The 23,866-nt window shown below is 37.7% G+C and overlaps 1 protein-coding gene across 1 annotated transcript; it reads right to left on the reverse strand.

The window, feature by feature from the left end:
• Positions 1-1,894: 1,894 nt before the first annotated feature.
• On the reverse strand, positions 1,895-16,674 carry CENPW (centromere protein W). The gene is made up of 3 exons (XM_036768835.1): positions 16,375-16,674; positions 3,330-3,443; positions 1,895-2,264 (listed from the first exon to the last, which is right to left on the reverse strand). The coding sequence occupies exons 1-3, from the start codon at positions 16,495-16,497 to the stop codon at positions 2,238-2,240; spliced, it is 264 nt and encodes an 87-aa protein (XP_036624730.1). The 5' UTR covers positions 16,498-16,674; the 3' UTR covers positions 1,895-2,237.
• Between the last annotated feature and the right edge of the window lie 7,192 nt (positions 16,675-23,866).

A 23,866-nucleotide genomic window follows, 5' to 3' on the forward strand; every position in this document is an offset into this window, starting at 1 on the left:
GCACTGGCAACATGAAGACATGAGTTCACATTCTACCTCCCATTGAATAATGTGACCAGAGGCAAGTCACTTAATTTTTCAATGTCCCAGACAAGACAAAATTACATAGGAACTGCCTGACTACAGCAGTGGAATGAGTTTCCACACTGTTACTGAGGCAACTAGGTAGCACACTGGATAGATCACTGGGCTTAGAGTACAAAAAAAAAAAAAACCAAAAAAAAAAAAAAAACCTGTCACTTCAATCTCTCAGTCTGTTTCCACTTCTACAAAATGTGGGAAGAAGGGCAGGGGGCCAGTGGTACTTGATGATCTCTAAGGTCCATTCTAGTTCTAAATCTATGATGCCATAAAATCACAGGTTCTGGGCAGCATCATCCTTAATCATCGCCTTGAGAATAACCAAGAATTCAAAGATCTTAGAGGAGTTTCTAAATACCACATTTCTTAGAGAAAGAAGGGCATTACTCATGTGGCCCCTTCAACTGGAGGAACGGTAGGAGACTACAACTATAATATGGGGTAAAAAGGAATCTGGATTTTGCCATCTCTATGAAAGTGAGCTATTTGGACAGTGCAGATCGGACAGAAGGGAGCTGCCTGCTCAGCAGCTCAAAATCTTCCGGGAAGCCAAACCAAGGAGTCACTCTTAAATGCTGAGGGCCTCATAGGAGTCAAAGATGCATGTGTTGCCCCACTGTGAAGTCCAAACTGACTTCCTTTTCAAGGTGAATTTCAACTGCAGTAATGTTGAATCAGAAGGGCCATGAGGGCTTTGAGACCATGGTAGAGAATAGGACTCATAAAAGAGGAAGAACTGTATTGATTGTTTATGAGGTATTGTGAACCATCTTATATACTTTTTAAATTGGGGCTCCTAGAAGTCCTTTGGATCATCTGAATATTTTGTCAGGTGAAATAATATTCTGTACATAATGTGTACTCGTTCCCTCAAATACTTTTACAAGAGCCAGAGGCCCTATTACTCATATTTGTAGAAGGCCAGACACAAGTTACATGGAAGGAGGGGAATAAGCATTTATATTGTGCCTACTATGTGCCTGGCACAATCCTAAGCACTTTACAAATATTATTTCATTTGAATCTCGCAACAACCCTGAGAAGTAGGTGCTATTATTATCCCCGTTTTACCACTGAGGAAACTGAAACAAAAAGAAGTTACATACTTGCCTAGGGTCTTGTACAGAAGGAGCTTTAGGTGGTAGGAAAGGGTCATTTTGTTGATTTTATCTTAAAACAAATCTGAATACAGAAAGACTTAAGCTTTTTTGTAGACATCTGTCAAATATTCACATTCTCCAAACAGATTAAGTACATTAAGATTAAATACATTACTGGAAATTGTATTGTTCATTTCCCAAGTCACCAAAAATGAAAATCCTCTGAAACACTCAGCATGGAATAATGGATAGAGAATTGGCCCCAGAGGCTGGAAGCCTGGGGTTCAACCTATGACATATGTTATCATGTGGCTTTGGCTCCATAACCCTGGGCAAGTCACTTAAGCACTCAGTTCTCTATACAACTCAGTAATTCTCTAAGTTACACAGAAGGCACTGACCTGCATTGGTAGAAGGAGTTTCCTCCTGTTTAAACCAATAGCTAAATAAGACTCTCGCATATGCTTTGAATATGATATGTTATCTTTCTCCAGACTTTAAGGGTTTTTTTTTTTAAACTCACAGAATATACTTAAGTTACTAAAGACATTTGATCATAAAAACCATTTCTTCAGGTTATTTAATATAGTAAGCAATCATTTTTATCTTCAAAGAAAAAACACAAAACTTAGCAACGGCAATAAATTTTAAAAGTTCAACTTTTAAAAACTAACACTGGCCATCTTTAAAAAAAATAAGCCTTCATAAAAGTGTTGAACAGTCTTTATAATATTTTTATTTGCATATTTGTGAGACTGTCATTACCACAATTAGACCACAAGTACAGTGAGAAACTTATGTGCCAATTATGAAAACAGCTATGTTCCATTTATCTTTGTACTTTAAGAAATAGCACTGTAGAAGTGATTAATAAACATTTGTAGAATTAATAAATGAATATACCTAGGATACAAATTCAATACCAGCAGTACAAAAGCTTGCTCAACCTATGTAGCTAAGGTTCCATGCTTTAAAAAGTTGTTAAAAAGCACACTTCTTTATTAACATTTAATGAGATAATATATTATGCAGTTTCAATAATACGGTCCTCAGGCTCTAACCCTTACTCTTCTTTAAAATCACCTGTCAAAAAGAAAAGAAAAGTATTATTTCTTTAATATGTAAACCTTAGGTCAAGAACAGTTTTCCTCTAAAAGCTTCCTGAATTCTACAGATGGGGCACACTAAAAACAAATAAAATTTTGAATTTGCAAAACTGTTGTGAATTGTGGTTATTTGCAATTCACAGTCTTCAATTCATAAAAGCACTCAATCAGGTTTCCTTAAAGATTCTCCCATATTATTTATTTTATAATACTAACTTCCATACAACTTCTCAGGAAATAGAAAATAATCTGTTGTATAACTGAAGCATACCTATATTTTAAATAACAGCCTCTGTTTTCAATTAAGAAAGGAAAAAAAAAATACTTTGAAGAGATTCAAACCATCCCACTTTTATGTCCAGAAATGAGCAGTTGGCTTCTATGATCATACTTTTCCCAACAACAGAATGAGCTTTAAAATAGCTGGACACACATTGACTTCACCTTCACCCAAACGTCAAATGGAACTATGCCCAGAGACTAAGCTTAGTTAGGAATGTTAAAAAAAAAATTGAATGTAGGAAGAGGTAGCCTCTTCATTATATAAATATCATTTGCAAGTTTACCCAGATATAACCTTGGCTCCCAGTTAAAAAATTAAGTAAAGGGAAAAATAAAATACTAAAAAAAAATATTTCACATGATCAAGAATATATGTATGTTGTGAGGTAATGGTTTTGTTATTTTAGTTATACCATAGAAGTGTATAATTTTGCTATGTCAAAGTGCTGCTAGAACTAAAATGACCAAAAAAAAATTAAATTTTTTCTCCTAAATTATTAGAAAGCCAGTTTATTTTTTAAATCTTGCAGATATTTCTTAACTTCCCCATCTAGGACAAAACTACATGTATATGGAAAATCTAATTATTAAACCTTCAACTGAAATTCAGTATAATCCTCAACACAAGCTATAACTCCATCAACTACTATTGATTGAGGTATAATTACCCAAAGGCTGAGGGATAAAGGAGGAAGGAGGGACAGTTGACCTATTCTATGCTCTTAGTTTCCAAGAAAAGAAAGTCAGCTTTCATAGTTACCTTTCCCGCAGCAATAATGTGCTTTTCCTTAATTATCCTACTCTTGTTCTGAAAAGCCTGCATCCTGGTTTCTTCTGCTAATCGATGAAGAAATAGTAAACAGTTCAAGTGTACCTTATAAAGAGAAAATTTTAAAAATTTCCATAAGTACTTAAAAAGTAGTTGATAAACTGAAATAAATACCTTATTACATATAGATACTGCTTTAGTTTTCAAAGTGTTCTCATGTACATTATTTTATGCAATCCACCCAACAAATATTCCTGTTATTGGTAGCAGAATTTTCTAAGTTACTCAAGAATCCAGACATTAGTGATTCAGTCAGTCATAAGGCAATTAAATAAGAGGCAGAGCCAGGAATAAAAATTCATGTCTTAACGATTCAGTCAAGTACTCTTTCCATTATACAACCCTAAAATGACATAGAAGATCCTAAGTTCTATGAGGATAAATATCTTACACAATTTTTGCTTCTGTCCTAATATATTAATTTTTTATACTCTATCTTTTTCATTTTTATTTATTTTTAGCTTTCAACATTCATTTCCACAAGATTTTGAGTTCCAAATTTTCTCCCCATCTCTCCCCTCCCCCCAACCACAAGACGGCATGCATTCTGATTACTCCTTCCCCTAGTCGGCTCTCCCTTCTATCATCACTCCCCCTTATCTCCTTCCCCGTTACCTTCTTGTAGGGCAAGATAGATTTCTATACCCCAATATCTGTATATCTTATTTCCCAGTTGCATGTAAAAACAGTTTTCAACATTTGTTTCTAAAACTTTGAGTTCCAAATTCTCTCCCTTCTTCCCTCCCCATCCACCCTCATTAAGAAGGCAAGCAATTCAATATAGGTTATACATGTGTAGTTATGCAAAACACTTCCATAATAGTCATGTTGTGAAAGACTAAGTATAATTCCCTCCATCCTATCCCACACCTCCCATTTATTCTATTTTCTCCTTTGACCCTGTCCCTTTTCAAAAGTGTTTGCTTCTGACTACCCCCTCCCCCAATCTGCCCTCCCTTCTATCATCCTCCACTCTTATTCCCTCTCCCCCTACTTTCCTGTAGGGTAAGATATCCAATTGAGTGTGTTTGTTATTCCCTCCTTAAGCCAAATCTGATGAGAGTAAGGTTCACTCATTCCCTTTCACCTCCCCGCTCTTCCCTTCCATTGTAACAGCTTTTGTTTGCCTTTTTTAAGTGAGATAATTTACCCCATTCTAACTCTCCCTTTCTCCTTCTCCCAATATATTCCTCTCTCACCCTTTAATTTTTTTTTAGATATCATCCCTTTATACTCAACTCACCCTGTGCCCTCTGTCTATATATGTATATATACACATACATGTATGTACATATAAATACATGCATACATACATATATGGATGGATATATACATATAAATATACATATACATATACACATATACATACACATACATATATTTCCTTCAACTACCCTAGTACTGAGAAAGGTCTCATGAGTTACAAATGTGATCTTTCCATGTAGGGATATAAACAGTTCAAATTCAGTAAGTCCCTTACAATTTCTCTTTCCTGTTTACCTTTTCATGCTTCTGTTCATTCTTGTATTTGAAAGTTAAATTTTCTATTCAGCTCTGGTCTTTTCATCAAGAATGCTTAAAAGTCCTCTATTTCATTGAAAATCCATATTTTGCCCTTAAGTATTATACTCAGTTTTGCTGGGTAGATGATTCCTAGTTTTAATCCTAGCTCCTTTTGACCTTCAGAATATCATATTCCCTTAATGTAAAAGCTGCTAGATCTTGTGTTATACTGATTATCTTTCCACAATACTTGAATTGTTTCTTTCTGGCTGCCAATATTTTCTCCTTGACCTAAGAACTCTGGAATTTGGCTACAATATTCCTAGGAGTTTTCCTTTAGGGATCTTTTTCAAGAGGTGAACGGTGGATTCTTTCGATTTCTATTTTACCCTCTGGTTCTAGTATGTCAGGGCAGTTTTCCTTGATAATTTCTTAAAAGATGATGTCTAGGCTCTTTTTTTGATCATGGCTTTCAGGTAGTCCAATAATTTTTAAATTATCTCTCCTGGATCTATTTTCCAGGTCAGTGGTTTTTCCAATGAGATATTTCTCATTGTCTTGTATTTTTTCATTGTTTTGGTTCTGTTTTATAATTTCTTGATTTCTCATAAAGTCATTAGCTTCCATTTGCTCCATTCTAATTTTTAAGGAATTATTTTCTTCAGTGAGCTTTTGGACCTCCTTTTCCATTTGGCCAATTATGCTTTTTACAGAATTCTTCTCCTCATTGGCTTTTTGGACCTCTTTTACCATTTGGCCTAATCTGTTTTTTAAGATGTTATTCTCTTCAGTGTTTTTTTGTGTCTCCTTTACCAAGCTGTTGACTCATTTTTCATGATTTTCTTGCATCACTCTCATTTCTCTTCCCAATTTTTCCTCTGTCTCTCTTATTTGATTATCAAAATCAAATCTTCCATGGCCTGTGACCAATTCCTATTTTTCTTGGAGGCTTTTGATATAGGAGCTGTTTTGATCTTCTTTGTCACCAAAGTAAGATTTTATAGTCTGAGGGTTGTTTTTTTAACACTGTTTGCTCATTTTCCTAGCCAATTACTTGACTTTTGAGCTCTTTGTCAAGGTAGGACTCTGTTTCCAGAGTGGAGATTGCTATGACCCAAGCTCAGGGGTTTTGCACTGCTGTTTTCAGAGATACTTCTAGGCACCTGTAAATTTTCAGTTCTTCTAAGGTGGCATGATCAAAGGCGAGGTGTTTACTCCTCTCCTGGCCTGTTCTGACTTGGAACTGTGAGGATTCCCACTCCACAGCCACCATAAGCTCTGTCAAGCCATTGCTTCTCCACACTCCAGGACTTCCACCCAGGACACGATCCAGATCCAAACAGTGCAAAACAAGAAAATCCTGCCTCAGCACCAGCAAAGAGATCCCCATTCTGATCAGTTGCTTGATCCCCCCACCTTCTGTAAGCCCGGAACTCCACCTCCACAGCCCCAGGGCTGGGGCCTGACCACGCTCTTCTCTCACCCAGGTCCAATATAGTTTTCCTACTTGCTTTCTACATTGTCTTTAGCATTTGTGGGTTGAGAAGTTGGGACAATGCCACAGCTGCCAGTGATTCAGTCCCGAGACCTGTTCCGGCCCCGTCTGTGCTGGCGCAGCCCATGCTAGACTGTGCTCTGCTCCCAGCTCGGGCTGAAAGACCTTTCCTGTTGACCTTCCAGGCTGTCTTGAGATGGAGATTTTTTTAATTCTCTCATTTTGTGGGTTCTGTAGCTTGTTTAGAGTCATTTTTTACAGGTATTTGGAAGGGTTTGGGGGGCAGCTAAAGCAATTCCCTGCTTTTACTCCGCCATCTTGGCTCCACCCCCTAAGTAATAAAAGTTTAGTACTTAAGTACCTTTGAGGTAGCCTAATCAAACCCTTCCTCTTGGAGATGAAATAAATTGAAACCCAGAGATATCAAGTGATTTGCCCAAAGTTATATAGTAGGGAGCAAAGATCAGATTTAAACTCTAACTAACACCAAATCCATCATTTTTAATTGGACCACATCACCTTTTCCTTTTTATTACAAATCCCAAATCCTGTTAACATTAACCAAGGTCTGGAGAAATTAAATGATTTGCCCAAGTCATACAGGAAACTAAGTGGCTGTGCCAAGATTTGAACCTAGGTCCCAACTCCAGATCTGACACTGATTCATACTACTTACTATAACATTTTTTTTAGCAATAACAATTCCTAAAAACTTTTATGGGTCTCAATTTCTTCATTTTAAAAATGAATCAGATCAGATGGATCAGATGGCCTCTGAAGTCCCTTCTAGGTCTAGACCTACAATCTAAAGAAACACCTTTAGTATTATCATGGAATCATTTTAACCACTTTTAAATCTTTTTAAAGCTACTGACTTTAATTCAGTAAGACAGATCCACTTTGAACCTACATTAAAGGAATTCAGTTACTTGAATAAAAGAGTTCATAGATGCTGCAATAGAAGGGATCTAGGAGATCTACTACAACTACCTCATTTTAGAGGTGAGAAAATAGAAACTCATAGAAGTCAAGTGACTTGCCCAGGTAGTAAGCCTTCAAACACCAAATCCAGTACTCTTTTAACTGTACCATATTGCCTTTCACTCTTCAAATTATTTCATATTTGCTGTTTGCATATATGCTACATACCTGCACTTACAATATAAGCTTCTTAAAAGCAGGTTGGTTATCTTTGTATTGCCAACACCTAGTTTATTGCCTTGCACACAGTTAAGTACTTAAATGTTTGTTGAATTGAATTAATGCAACTGTGAATATTAAGCAACTACTGCCTAATGATGTATATTATTCTATAAGTATAGATCCCAGTTAATTGTCCAGTCTTGCAATTTGCTTTGCAAACTATCCAGGTTATTTTATATCCCAAGAACATTTCAAACAAAAATGGCAATACAATCATATCCAATGAGACTGGATTATTATATATCAACAGTAAGGATAAATTTGGTCAATTCAAATTTCAAAAACAACACTTCTGAATGGCAAAAAATTTCCTTCAACTGATATGATTTACTATATACTGATCTGAAATGTCATCATTACAAGATATTCAGAACCATTTGATAAATAATTGCCTAGTCTCCACATTCAGAAATATTTTACAGATATTTAAAATATTTTCACAAAAACTCCACCCAAACTTGTTCAGTAAGAATGATTTTTTTCTGGTACTTATGGAAGCTAAGTAGTTTACACAGGAGAAATGCTCGCAGGACAGTAAGATTGTAAAAATGGCACAATGAAATAGGTTCCAAAGTAAAGTCCAATGTTGTTCACAAAAGTCTGAGACAGGAATAGAAGAGCAGCTAAAGCATACAAAAGAACAGGAGGTGGTAAATTATTTCAGTGGATTAAGATGAAAAGAATCTGAAAGAACACTAGCTACGGATGAGTGCCAGGAAAAAGGAAAACATGAGTTTAAAAGAAATAAAAGGAGCTCTGTAAAGTTTAGTAAGATGATAAAAAGGATCTGTTAAAAAAATGATGCAGTTATGTGGTGAGATAGCTGGGGAGACAAACTAGAGAAACAAGTAATAAAAGAGTACATAGCTTTACAAGAATTTCCTTCCTAATGAAACTGAGAACAAGTGGAAAAATACACATAGAGTCTGCATTAGCCACTTTTTTTTAAATAGGAAAATTTGGTAATAAAAAATTTTCATCAACTCAAGCAAAGGATCTTCAATGTAGTGACTTTGAAGATGGGCTGGAATTCTGTAAGTAGTACTCGTTCCATTTTCTAGAAGCAATGCAGCGGAGGGAGGCAGAAAGCTCTGGTCAACTATTGCCCTGGTCAGCTACTGCCCTGATAGAAAAATATCTCGATTTTGCAGGATGACCATGAAAGTGGATAAAGCAGGACATTGGGTCAGACTCAAAGACTAAAATAGTTAGTGAAACATAACCTAGGTGAACTTTAAGCACTAACACAGTACTGAGTATAGTTAGAATGAATTAAAAAGCATTCATTAAGTGCCTACTAGATGCAAAGTACTATTTTAAGCACTACCAATATAAATAGAACTCTCAAAAAGCTCACATTCAAATAGGAGGAGAAAATACATACAGGAAGTTTTCAGCTGCAAATGATGTGATCTTTACTGTAACTCTCATTAATAAAATAATTTTCGTTTCTGATGTTGAACCATTTGATAGTACCCAGAAGGTAGGGGCTACAGCATGTGCCAAACCTATCTATCTCCACAACAGCTGCTCCCCTAGATGATGGATTAGAGGGGCTAAAAGAAAGGGTTGGGTAGTAGAGGAGCTCAGGAGGAGGGGTAACACTGCTATTCCTAGTGCTCTTGGGCTTCTCCTACTCATCTAAGGTAATAAATCTACTATTATATTCCTCAAATGTTGAGTATATATCTTGAACTTCTGTAACTTCCCTTAACTCATACGGGAACTCTCATCCATGAATTTATCTAAACCTTTCTTGGACTCATTTTTTTTCTTTAAATCTATAACAACTTCTTAAGATAGCAAATGCCATATAAAGACACAGAGTCTAGAGCTAGAAGAGATTGACATACAAAAAGGTTAAGTGATGTGCCCATGGTCACACAGTGTAAGGGCCAGGATTCCAATCCAAATAATAGGACTTCTAATCTAGGGTTCTTTCCATTGTACTAGTACTGTTTCAGAACACAGAAGGCAGTAAATCCACAGTCTATTGGAGAGAGCAACAGATTTGTAGTCAGAGAACCTAGGTTGACCTCTGGCCCTATCACACTATCACATGTGGTACGAGCAAGTCCCTTAACTTCTCTGGGCTTCAATTTTGTCATTTGTAAAATGAGCAGGTAGTACTAGACAATCCCTAGGGTCACATCTAGCTTCTTACAAAACACTTAAATTTTATATGGAAGGAAAGCAATTTGAAAACAGGGTAATATTCCAATCTGCTAAAATCATTAAAAACTCACCTACCAAGTAACACTGTCCATGATTAATAAACATGTATCCTGTGACTATGTGAGATGTAATTGAGGTGGGAAAGAGTAATGGAAAACATGCAAATTCTTTTTTCAAGGTCTACTTTAAGGGAACACCTCATTTACCTCAGATAAATGGAGAATGAGATGAGAAGCTGAAGGACAAAGAAATCAATCCTGTTCTTCTAGTGTTTTCTATAGTGGGGAAATGACAGCAACTGAAAATACGGAAAGGAGTCTAAGTCATTTCTTTACTTCTCCAAGTCTTTTAAAGAGGCCTATGAATATAGTGGCCATATTTCCTGCATGTTATTTGTCTTTAATTTATATATATATAATATAATATTATATTATATATATATAAAAAACTGACCTGACATTGTACCCAAAGGGTACCTAATGGTTTTCAACATTTCATAATAACTTGTCCATTCTTACTTTAACTTCTTTAGAACTTTCTCTTAAGATTTTCTCAATCCCTGTCATTAAACCCTAGATCTTTATCAAAAATTGCTAATATACCACTTTGTAGAATTAATGTGATTGAAGATCTTCCCCACCCATTCAATCTGCCTCAGGTGGGCCTAGGTGGGAAAGCTTGATTATATCTTTGTTTGTAAGTAGGCCTAAAGCCCCTACTTACTAGGTGCTAAGCCCATGTGGGCTTGAAGCCCTCATGACCCTAAGGGGAGTTGCTAAGGCCAGAGCCAATAGTATGTGCACTGAGCTCTAGTCAATCATGAATTCAGCCAATCAGAGACCTGAATTCTAGCCAATCAGATGCTAGCTAGGACTGTATAAAAGGAGAGCACAGACTTGATGGGGAGCAGAACTGAGAGCAGCAGGAGAGGAAGACATTGAGGCAGCAGACATCAAGAGGGCACTGAAGAACAGACATTGAGAGAACCAGCGTAGGCAGAGCTGAGCAGAGAGACAGGATTCGTGAGTGATTGTTTACAGGAAGGTCTTAGCAGGGGGAAGGTTACAGGATGACTTGGTTCCTTGCTGTAATACTATGTTATAATTTCCTTCGTACTACATTGAGGTGGGCTTGCTGGTTTGGGAATATAATTGCTACTATATCAAATTGGGGACATTGGTTCTCAAATTTGATCCTCTGAAGTCTAAATAAATGTTATGCTTCTTCTGCCTTCTACATAGAGAGTTTTTCATACTTTATGATTCTGAACCATTCAGGCATGTTCATGGTCATCCTAGAGGTCATGAATCTTGCCTTACTGATATACAGTTATACTAAGAAAAACTTTAAAAATCCTAAATAGTCAATGCAAAAGAAATTAACTTCAAAAACCAAGATTTTACTACTCCTAAATCATCTGCCTAAATACATGTATGCACGTGTAACTTACATTGGAGGCTGTAGTTCTCACCTTTAACAGTTTCAAAATGAAAAGTCAGTACAATTCACACCTAAAGTTAGTTTTGGCTATCAAGGTAACATGATATCAAGGTAACATCAAGGTAACATGTCAGGATCAACAATTCTACATACAAAAGATACGTTTTAAAGCAACTTTCTAAAGACCTTTCTTTTAAACTTTCCAAAGAACTGAGGGTATGTCAACAAAATACCATTTGCCTGAATAAACTGAGGAGGAAGAAGAGAGGGGGAAATAGTTGCATAGCCTTATTAGCAGCTCATATTTATAAATATTTCTAACAAACATGATGGTAACAATTGATCCAGGGCCCTAAAAGCCCTGGAGTACCAAAGGGGAAAAGGTTCTGAACTTGCACTCTCTTCCCCAAGATTCCCTTCACCTTTACCTTTATCACATTAATCTGATTCCTTAACCTGGGGATGGACAATACCAGATTTTGCCTACCTATCATTCTGTATATTCTCCTATACTTCACCCCATTTAATATACTGGATGGAGCACCTTGTGACAGTTCCATGTGATGGTGTTCCTGCAGCCCACCAATTCTTAGTCCAGCATGGTTCAGAACTACCCTGGTCAGATAGGTAGATCATGAATTACTATCCCCATTACAAAGAGACTTATCCAAATTCAAACAGTGGGAAAAACATCTCTACTATTATCAACAAAAGAAAATATTAGCGAATCTATCACTTTGAGAGAAAATTCAAGTTCAATAGTATTCTGAATGATGCTGCTTGCTGCCCTGAAATCTGAGGGCATTAATTCAAACTTCTTTAGACATTTAAAAAATGTGTGCACCACTTAGATGATTCCCTGCAAAGCCCTTCTAAATTTTAATAAGTCAATAAGTATAACTAATTTACCAAATTTTTATTAAACTGACAGAATTCTATTTATGTCTACTGTATAGTGCTTTGGGATCCCTTGTATAATCACTGTCACAGAATATTTATGCCCATTTTTAATGTTTTGAATATAATTTTAAGGTGTAGAAGTCTATAGTTATATCTTTTAGGACAGGGCTGTCCAACCTTAGGTTTTTATTGAAACAATAGACAATATATTTTGATTTGCCATTTTAGTGAGAGCTCTATGGTAGCTCAACTTCCTTTACTAAAGCATGTATGTAAATTTCTACGCTTGTAAGCAGGCAGCATAAATCTTACTGTAGGCCACATGCAGCCCGCAGGCCACATTTTGGACAGCCCTGTTTTAGGATATAGTCTATGATTTTTTGCTGCAAACAAAGTCTTTTATCAGAAATATAAACCCCAATGACACCACTGTTTCTACAGGAAAATACGATTACCTTCACGGAAATATTAAAAATCACAGAATGTAGGGATGGAAAGGATTCCAGAAATCGCACCTAGCCCCCTCGTTTTTCAGGTAGGAGTAAACAAAAATTGCCTTTACATGCATCTATTGATTTGCACTAATTAGGCTATTACATATAGAGATAAAATCATGGGTTTCTAAAATAATTTAAGGGCTTTTATTTTTTATTTTTTCTTCTTGTCTCCCCTCAACTTTGGAAACAAAAGAAAACAAGGAAAGACATGGGTTTTGTGAATATTTGATAATTCATTTTTCTTATCAACCAACAATAAAATTTTGAAAGTTGAAAATTAACTGGTCTTGTCCAACCAGCTACTCAATGCATAAATCTTCCATATAACATCTGACCCAATGTCTTAATGACCTAAGTCTTAATTCTGCCCTCTCAAGCTATACCATATATATATAAAATTATTTGAAGACTATCATGCTCCTCACCACCTGAAGTTTTTTTCTCTTCTTTAATACAAATATTTTAAGTTCCTGTCAGCTACTTCACACTACTGTTTAATCTGGCAGTCAGATGAAATCAGTTTTTTCCATCTAAACTGCTATTCAGCCCATTTATCTCCTAGCCTATATTTGCAGTTTATTTTTTTGAACTTCAGGACTTGTTTATTTATCCCTATTAAATTTTTTAGATTTAATTCCTAAGTCTAGCCTGTTATTCCCAGTTCTCCCACAATGCAGCAATTATCTCTTTTGCCTTGACTGTCCCCCATTCTTAGAATGGTCTCATTCCTTACTTTTGCCACTTGAAATTCCTGCTTTCCTTCAAGATCTGGCTCAAGTGCCACCTTATGCATGAAGCCAGATACTAAAGCCTTCCCCTTTAAAATTTCCCTATATCAGCTTTGTATACATTTTGCCATATATGTACATATACGTGTACCTTGTCTCCAAGCTCCCAGAGAGGTGGAATGGTTTCACTCTTTTCTTTGTGACCCCAAGTGTCTAGCACACAGCGCCTAGAGGACAGTATTCACATTCAGAAGATTCGCTACTGACAAATAAAGCCACCAGTGACTTTCCTCAGCACCACACCCCTTTTTTTAATTCCTATGTCATTTATCTTCATCCCTCCTTTTGCAAAATAGCAATATATATTGCTTCCTTGCATTGGTACCCAGCTATTTCATGTATGAATGCCTTATTCAATTAGGCTTATGCTTTCAAGTTGAAACTGTCAAAGAGTCCTTTCTATATTCCCTTCAGCAGTTATTCACATGAAAGTAGTCAAATATTCTAAAATATTATTTCAATAAAATGCCTGAAAGTTAGATCCAGTATTGGCATAGTAGATCAGGGTTCATGTCCCAGCTGATATTTATTGGCCAAGTGACTAAAGCCAAGTCACTAAATCTTCTAGTCTCAGTTTCTTCATCTGTAAAACTGGAAAAATAATACTTGCATTACCTACCTTTCAACATTTTGGTAATTTATTTCAATCCAATAAGCATTTATTGTTTACTGTGTGTCACACACAAGAGATACACAGATCCTATCCTCTAGTAGCTTACATCCTGATGTGGAGATACAACTTTTACACAGATAAATTAAAGATAATTTAAACAGAGAGAGTTCTTAACAATTAGGAGTGTCAAGAATTCTAAGAGGTAGAAGTGAGGAGGGAATGCATTCAAGTTATGGGGAATAGCCTATGGAGCTAAAAGTTGAAATCACTGGCTCAGAAAATATTAAGTAGGCCAGTCTGATTCAAACAGTATGTGAAAGGAAACATGAAATAAATCTGGAAAGTTAAGTTGGAACAAAATTACAAAGAAGAATAGATGAGAGATTCGAAAATTGTTTCAGAAGTACAATCAATAGGATCTGCTAAATTTATGGATGTGGGAGCACAGAGAGAAGGAAGAGCCAGAGATAACACCAATATTTCAAATGTGGGAAGCTAAATTAAGTCAGAAAAGGAAAATAAAGTAGAGAAAAGACAAAAAGGTTCAACTCTGACATGGTCAGTTTGAGGTGCTGTTACAACATCCTGATGAAGTCCAGAAGGCAGAGTTGCAGACCTGAAGCTCAAAAATTAGTACATTTTTCTCTCTCTGATTCTTTCATATTTTTTTCTAACAATGCTTTACCTTACTTAAAAGAAGAAGCCATTAAATAACAAAGGGCTTTATAAGAGATACTCATTACCACATCAGTTTAGTTTGCTATTCTTATTTGACACAGAAGGTTGTACTACATCAAGCTTTCTTTTTCTACCCATTGTTATAGTATTTTTAAATTTTACATTAAACATACACACAGAAATCATCACAGATCATTCATCTGCAATAAATCAAAAAACCAAAAGAGGCACATGAGAGCTAGAAGATTTATTTAGATTAAATAGATGTATTTACTACAACTGCCCCTAGGCAAAAAAAAAAAAAAGGCAAGAACTAAAAAGTGGAAGAGTCTTTGTACTACCTACTTTAACAGGAATTTTGGGCGACAGAAATCAAGAAGTCAAGCTATACACAAGTTATTTGTGTCCACTTTGAGCTCAGCACTTGGTATAGCAATATAGAATATTACCTCTGCCCTCAAGGAACTTACAATCTAGTTAGGAAATAAGATTATACTTAAGACAAAAAGTGAAAGCAAACAAGTGCATGATTAACTAACATAGATGAGACAAATTGTTAACAATACAGAAATTCAAAGAAGCTAGAGAGACATCTATATGGACTAAAGCTCATGTTCATGTGATGCAAAGTTTCATTGAGGAAATCAGATTTGAACTGGTGCCTTGGAAGGGGGTTCATTCAGGTGAAGAATTCCAGGTGAGGTTGGCTGGGGAGCCAAACTAAAGTGGAAAAACAAGCAATAAAAGAATAAGCATCTTTACAAGATTTTCCTTCTTAATGAAACTGAGAACAGGTGAAAAATATATAAATGGGCAAAATATTTAAGACTTAAGCAAAGATATCTGGAGGAAAACTATGAAGTTATTCACAAATGAACACAGGGGTGTCTACTTTGGAGTAAGGGGAAATAAGAATGGACCAAAAGGAGGGGAAAAAAGTAGTCTTAGAAGAAAGATACTAAATGAGCTTGTCACAACAGGTAGTGAATATGATAAGTTTGGTCGGCCTTGGTATAACGGAAGGAGCACTGATATCGTATGCAAAAAACCTGCGACCAAGCCCAAGTCCTGGCTCTACCTCTGACTGGCTGTTTTCGGTCCCGTAGCGGTTCAGTTTCCTCATCTTTAGAATGGGACTCTTCCATCTCTGAACCTGTGATTGTGTGACTATCTGGCCCAGAAGTTCCCTCACCTGCAAACTGCGGTGGTTATCACCAGCACCACCCCTTCACGGGGTTGTTGTCAGTTCAATGCTTTGTCACCCTTAAAGTGTTCAACAGATGCGAGTCACTATTCTTAAAAGATTGTGGAAATTAGCAGCTCGAAAAATTCTCCTTAGTTTTCCATTGACTTTTACTTGCGCCTGAACAACCTCCGACGTCTGGAGGAAAAACAGGGGACTCTTCCTTCTCCACCCCACGGCCATAGCCGACTCCACCACGGCCGCCACGGAGCGGGTGGGAAAGACCTAGATTCGGGGTGAGGGGGTGGGGAGGCCTGCAGCAGCTCAGGTTAAGGAAGAAAAGCGCGGGAGGGGAGAGAGTGGGAGGGGAGAAAAGGGGAGGGAGAGAGCAGAGAGGGAGAGGGGAAGGAGAGGAGGGGGGAGGGGAGGGGTTCATTCCATCTCTTCCTTCTTTGCTTTTTCCTACCCGCCTCCTCAGCTCGAGCCGGAAGGAGCACTCACCCACAGGTCGATGCCAGACTTGAGGAGCAGCTGAGGCTTCCGTCTCTTGATGAGTTTCCTCAGGAAGCCGCGGGGAGCCTTGCGCTTCAACACCCGGGCCGCCGCCACCACTGCCGCCGCCATTCTCTCCTCGTCCTCCTCCTGCCCGGCGCCAAAGCCCCGCACTCGGCGGTGGACTAGAATCAGGGATGAACAAGGTGGACCAGAGAGTCAAGTCTGAGAAAGGCTGTCAGAACAGCCGAGCTTTCTTTCGACTGTTTGAATCCCCCGCCCTTCGCACGCGCCGCGGCGCTCCAGAGTGACGCAATACCACGCCCACGAGGGAGGCTCGGCATTAACTTAGGCAATGGGGCGGGGCGAGAGCGGGGGCGGTGCCTGGAAGCAGGCGCATGCGTTCCTGGGTTTTCGCCTCTCCTGACAGCTAGGTGGAAGAGAGGGCAAAATGTTCTCTTGCGTGCTGTTTATTTCTTCCTAAGCTTTTGTTTTTGTTTTTGCTCTCACTTCCCCACTCTACTTCTTTTTATTTTCTGTTTATTCTCGACAATATTCATCAACAAATAAAAGCATTTCAGTATACATGTTCTGGACTCTGGTGTCTCCCCACCCCCCCATTAAAGTTCTCCCCTTTGTTCAATTCCCTTTGATCTTTCACTTAGGGTCATTTGATTTGGAGTGGGGAGGCGTAAACAAATGGGAGCCCTATCTTCAAATGATGTTATGAGGCCCGGGATCTCCTTAGCTGGAGGCCCTCTTTACAGGTGTAAATTCTAAATTCTTGATAGCTTATTTTGTTACTCTTCCCAGAAGAATTTTATTTTATTTTATTTAACCTCATTAGGTTAATGAGGATCCATGTACACACACACATACAGAGAGAGAGAGAGAGAAAGAGTTGAGGAAAAAATGAAAAATCTAAGGGTAGAAGTCCATACCCTGGTAGGTGATTTCTGCATTCCCCACCTCTACATCCTTACTCTTGTAGCTCTGCCAGAAAACTTTTAAGCATGTGAATCCAGGGTGGTCCAAGCCAGTCCAGAACACAATACAGACCTTGAAAAGACCTTTGCTCATTTTGCTTTAATGAGTATCCTGTAAAAAATAAACCTAAAATCCATTTGGCCAACTGATTTAGATGATTTTAATTCAGTAAAAAACTAAGATTCTGAAGAAATAGAAAATGCTCTTAAATCTTCTCATAGGTTCATAGATTTTAGAAGGGATTTGGAGATAACTGAGTCCACAAGCAATTATTTCTCTTTATCAGGTAAAGATGTCTCCATAACATATTACTGCAACTTTTTACAATCCTAAAAAAAAAAAAAAAGAAATTTCAACCTGAACTCAACTCTCTTCCAATTTTAAATCCCCTTAATTCTATGTATTTGTCAAGAACCTGTGACCTTATCTAAATAGAGAACTCAATGTGGAAATTCTCCCTACAGATAGAATCACAGATTTAGAGCCAGAAAAGAGCTCAAAAATAAAATCTAGTTCAAACCCTTCCATTTACAGATGAGAAAACTGAGGTTCTGGGGAGTAACCTTGGACAATGAGATATTAAAATATCTTTCCATGATCAAATATCTAGTACTTGTAAGAGAACTTGCAAGGTCTTACTTGCAGGTTTTCTTGACTCCAAGACTGGCCCTCTATCCACAACATCTCTATATAGTTTCCGTATTATGTTCCCATGTATTTATTTTTGTCATTATTTTCTTTCATTGTAATCAGGATAGGCAGTCATCAAAACTATGGAGGTAGAAATGTTTATGTGCAAAACCCTCTCTTCGTCTAATAGAATTCCCTCCTTATAGATAACTGGTGCTCTTATGCTCACTCTATTTTTCTATCAAAATCTGCTCTTAACTGTCATTTTGAAAAATATCTAATAAGCATTCAGTTTAAATGGCTTATTATAGTATAATGGGTATAACAAGGGGAACCCTGTTGATCTGTTCTGGCCCCACGTAGTATGCCTTGGAGTTGCATCCCACCTTGCATGGTCCATTCTTATAGATCCCTTTTAAAAGATTTGGGTGAAGCAATAGCATTAAAGTTGTGTCATAGAGGGATTAGTCACTGATCCATGAAAATCTGCCAACTATGTAGCCCTTAAAAAGAGTGAGTCACTCCAGTCTCCGCAGATCTCTCTTCTTTCCCTTGTAAAGTATGCTATGGATATTCTCTGGGCTGTCATAGGACACATGGGAGAGGCAAAGAAATGGCAATTCCTTGCATGTGGCCCCTTAAATAAAGTATTTCTCCAAACAAACCTGAATCAGGATTTCAAGACCTTAGCTACCTCTTCTGTTTTGTGTTTCTTTGCCTGAACACAGGTAAATATTTGAGCATGGTGATTCTGGGATGAACATTTCTAGAGACACACTTGTAAGTCTGAGAAGTTGGGAGCTTCTGGATCTCTCAGTCACTGCCAGTTACAGTATTCATCTGTCTTTACTACAGGGCTTCTTGGAGGAGACAACTGCCAGGAGGATAAGCACAATTCCTGGTGGAATGTGAGAGAAAAAAAAAATGCGACTCCAATGAAGCTGTTGGGACAATGCAAAGATGAGATGAAGGTAAATGCCTATTCAACAGTCCCACTAAGTTGTTTCATGTATTAATATTTTGAGTAACCCTGGGTGAATAAGTCACTAAAGCTCTATCAGCTCCTGGTTCCTCATCTGTAAAATAGGGATAATAATAGCATCTACCTCACAGGGTGGTTATGAGGATCAAAGAGATCATATATCTAAAATATTTTGCAAACTTTAAAACACTGTATAAATACAGGCTGTCATTATCATGTACCTTATGAAAATCAGTCCAGTTATTTCATAGTCCCTTGGTGAACATCTATATACTGAGGCTCCCACTGCAGGATCATGGACCAGTATTTGGCAATTACTGAATTATTGTGTCATGTTTAAGTCTTTCTCATGTTTTAGTCTTTCATGTTTTAAGCATTTCTTTCAGATGGGAGAAAAATAGCTGTCCTACACCAAGTCTACATTTTACACCAAGTACCTTTCATCTCCCCCTTTTGAAGAGATGATAGAGATGACCCAAAACTAAGCTTTAAATGATTTCTCCCAGGAACTCTGGGTTAGGTATAAAGAACCAGAGAATCTATAAACAGAGCATGACTCTTATCTTTAGGAATCAAACTCTCACAGACTGAAACCTGTCTGTATATATGGTACAAAGGTAGGGACCTATTTAGAGGGAGAACGTTTGTACCCACTTACCCTGGATCCTAGCAGGAATTCTATGTTGCTACATTAGTATAACAGAGAAATTTTAATTACATTTTAATAGGTATCAATGCTCATGAAAAGAGAAAGGGACTTTTTGCTTTGGTAGCTGACAGCAATGAAAGACAAAAGTCAGCAGTTCTCTACCTCTTAGTGTTACTAAATGCCCACTTCAGGACCATATGGAGGGACACACAATTTATAAAGTCTTAACAGTCTGTTCAACCTGAAGCCATTATCTGCTGCTACAGCTAATTCTTCTAGGGTGTTATTGATCGTTTGTGAGGGCCCCCAGGGCCTCAGAATAAATCATTACATCTTGTCATTTTCATTAGTTTTTTTCATATTTTCATCCTACCACATACAGCTGATACAGTTTGCTCAGATGCTGTTAGGACTTTGTTGGGGGGCTGGGCGGAGCCAAGATGGCCATGTGAAAACAGTGTCTTACCGGAGCTCTCTCATAAGCTCTGTCAGATACCTATAAAAGAGTGAATCTGAGCAGATTTGAGAGAGTTAGAAGCCACGAGCTGTCTGTGTGGGGCAAATTTCCAAGCCAGGAGACTCCGAAAGGTCAACGGGAGGGATCTGTAGGCTGGGAGAGTGCTCGGCGTGGGGAGCTGCACCAGACAGCATCAAAGTGGAAGCAGCTGCAGAAAACCAGCCAGTGACCCAGGCTAGGAGAAAGCTGGGTGCCCGAAACCAGCAGAGATCCCCAGGCCTCCCAACACAGGACAGGAGTCTGCAGAAGTTACGAGAGGCAGCAGCGCAACATCACCAGCCATGAGACATCAACTCCTGAGGCTTGCAGCCCAAAGGTTAGAAATGCCTCTTCCTGAACTTCTGGGAGACATAATGGCAGGTAAATGGCTCTAATCCCTCCCCCCCCACCCGACCCAGAGAATTCCTTTGGGAGGAGGACAGAAGTGGGGCTTAAGTGGTCAAGCAGTGGGAGTTCCTGAGTCCCAGAGGGGCAGAGCCAGCAGGAGTCAACACCAAGAGCCCAGACATGCCTTTGCACAGCCAGAAGAAGTGGCAGACAACAGCACACACAACAAAAGCTGAGACCATTGCTGAAGGAGCAACAGCTCTGGAGAGCAGCCCCAGGGGAAGAGGAGACCTTTAGGCGGCCAGACCCATCCCCCACACCTCAGGAAACCGAAGGCTATAATACACAAAACCAGTAACTAGACTCACAATCCCAAGAACAAGAAATCTGGGACAGAGAGCCCTGAGCCCCAAAAGCAGAAATTCACTGTAACTCCAGGAAAAAGCTAACCACATGAACAAGAAGAAGAGAAGAAATTGGGACCATTGATTCTTTTTATGGAGACAGGCATGATCAAATACCACTTTGCAAGAGAATAGCGTTGATACTATACCCACATCTGATACCTCAAAGGGATGTGAACTGGTCTCAAGCCCAAAAAGCATTACTGGAAGAGCTAAGGAGGATTTTAAAACCCAAAAATAAGGAGGTAAAAGAAAAAATGGAAAAATGGAAATAAAAAAACACTGATGAAATCAAGTCCTAAAAAATAGACTGGCAAAATTGCTACAGAGATTCAGAATCTAAATGGAGAAAATGACACCCTGAGAGGTAAAATCAACCAACTGGAAAGGAGACTCAAAAGCAAAATGAAGACAGCAATTCATTAAAACATTAGAATTGATCAAGTGGAAGCTAATGATTCTATGAGGCATCAAGAAGTAGTCAAACAAAATGTAAAGAATGAAAAAATAGAAGAAAATGTGAAATATCTGATTAGAAAAACAGTTGACCTGGGAAATAGATCCAGGTGAGACAATTTAAGAATTATTGGTCTACAGGAAATCCATGATGAAAACAGAGCCTTGACGTATCTCGAAGAATTTATCAAAGATAACTGCCCTAGAACCAGAGGGTAAAATAGTCATTGAAAGAATCCACCGATCACCCACTGAAGATATCCCAATGAAACACCAAGAAATCTATAGCCAAATTTCAGAATTACAAAGTCAAGTAGAAAATCCTGCAAGCAGCCAAAAGAAACAATTCAAATATTGTGGAACCACAGTCAGGAACACACAGGATCTTTCAGCTTCTACATTAAGACAGGAGAAATTGGAATACGATATTCTGAAGGGCAAAGGAGATGGGACTACAACCAAGAATCAACTACCCAGCAAAATGAGCATAATTTTTCAGGCAAGAAGATGGACATTCAACAAAATAGGGAATTCCAGGACTTCCTGATGAAAAGGCCAGAACTCAATGGAAAATGTGATCTTCAAATACAAAACTCAAGAGAGGACATAAAAAGGTAAACAGGGGGAAAAACCCCCACAAACCTTACTAATCAATAAGGGCAAATTATTTACATCTTACATCTTTATATAGGATATATCATCTTATGTATGTTTTTATATATACACATATATATGTATGTATGTATACGTATATGTCAATCTTGAGAACAGTACAGTTATTATGGACAATTGAAAGGGATACACATAGACTGTGGATGTCTGTATAAAATAAACTGATATAAGGATAAAAAGCATAATTAAGAGATGTAAAGGGAAGGTTCTGAGAGAAGAGGTAAGGAGATAGTAGAGAAGGGTAAATTACATCAAATGAAGAGGCACAAAAACACATTACAGTAGAGAAAAAAGGGAGGGAGAAGAGCAGTATTTGAGCTTTACTCTCATCAGATCTAGTTCAAGAAAGGAATAACACACCCTGATAAGTATAGAAATCTAACTTGTCCTACGGCAGTAGGAGGGGAAGAGGGGAAAAAAGGAGGGGGTGGCCAGAAGGGAGGGAAGAAGTAGCAAGTTGGGAACGGTAAGATAAGGAGGGGGCATAAAGAGGGAGGGTAAACTGAGGAAGGTGGTGGTAAAAAGCAAACCTTTGTTAAGGAGTGGAAAGGAAGGGGAGAATAAAAGCATAAACAGCGAGGAAATTGATGGAGAAAAAGGACACAGATAGTAATCATAACTGTGAATGTGAATGGGATGAACTCTCCCATAAAACGGAAGCAGATAGCAGAATGGACTAAAAACCATAATCCTACAGTATGCTATTTACAAGAAACACATTTGAAACAGGGGGATACACACAGGGTAAAGGTAAAGACTGGAGTAAAATATATCGTGCTTCAGCTAAAGTAAAAAAAAGCAGGTGTAGCAATCCTAATCTCAAACAAAGCAAAAAGTAAAGATAGATTTAATTAAAAGAGATAAGGAAGGACACTACATCCTGCTAAAAGACACCACAAACAATGAGGCAATATCATTGTTTAACATATGTGCACCAAGTGGTATGGCATGCAGATTCTAAGAGGAGAGGTTAAGAGAGTTACAGGAAGAAATAGACAGCAAAACTATAATAATAGGAGACCTCAACCTCCCCCTCTCTGAACTTGACAAATCTAACCTCTAAATAAGAAAGAAGTTAAGAGGTGAACAGAATTTTAGAAAAGGCAGATATGATAGACCTCTGGAGAAAACTGAATGGGGATAAAAAGGAATATACTTTCTTCTCAGCAGTACATGGCACATACTCAAAAATTGACCATGTACTAGGCATAAAAACCTCACAATCCAGAGCAGAAAGGCCAGAAGTAGTCAAAGCATCCTTTTCAGATCATGATGCAATAAAAATTATTTGTAATAAAGAACCATGGAAAATAAGCTAAAAATTAATTGGAAACTAAATAATCTAATTCTAAAGGATGACCGGGCCAAAGAACAAATCAGAGAAACAAAAACTTCATTCAAGAGATGACAATAATGAGACAACATACCCAAACTTATGAGATGAAGCAAAAGCAGTTTTTAGGGGTAGTTTTTATACCTCTAAATGTTTACATGAATAAATAGAGAAAAGGAGATCACTGAATTGGGCATGAAACTGAAAAAGCTAGAAAAAGAACAAATTGAAAATCCTCAATTAAATACCAAATTAGAAATACTGAAAATCAAAGGAGAGATTAATAAAATTGAAACCAAGAAAACTATTGAATTAATAAATAAAACAAAGAGATGGTTTTATGAAAAAACCAATAAAATTGATAAACCTTTGGTCAATTTGATTGAAAAAGAAAAGAAAGAAGAAAATCAAATTACCTGTATCAAAAATGAAAAGGGTGATTCACTTCTAATGAAGAGGAAATCAAAACAATAATTAGGAATTATTTTGCCCAATTGTATGCCCATAAATTTGACAACCTTAGGGACATGGATGATATCTACAA

This window comes from Trichosurus vulpecula, chromosome 7 (assembly GCF_011100635.1).
Source record: "Trichosurus vulpecula isolate mTriVul1 chromosome 7, mTriVul1.pri, whole genome shotgun sequence".
In the NCBI taxonomy this organism is placed as follows: domain Eukaryota; kingdom Metazoa; phylum Chordata; class Mammalia; order Diprotodontia; family Phalangeridae; genus Trichosurus; species Trichosurus vulpecula.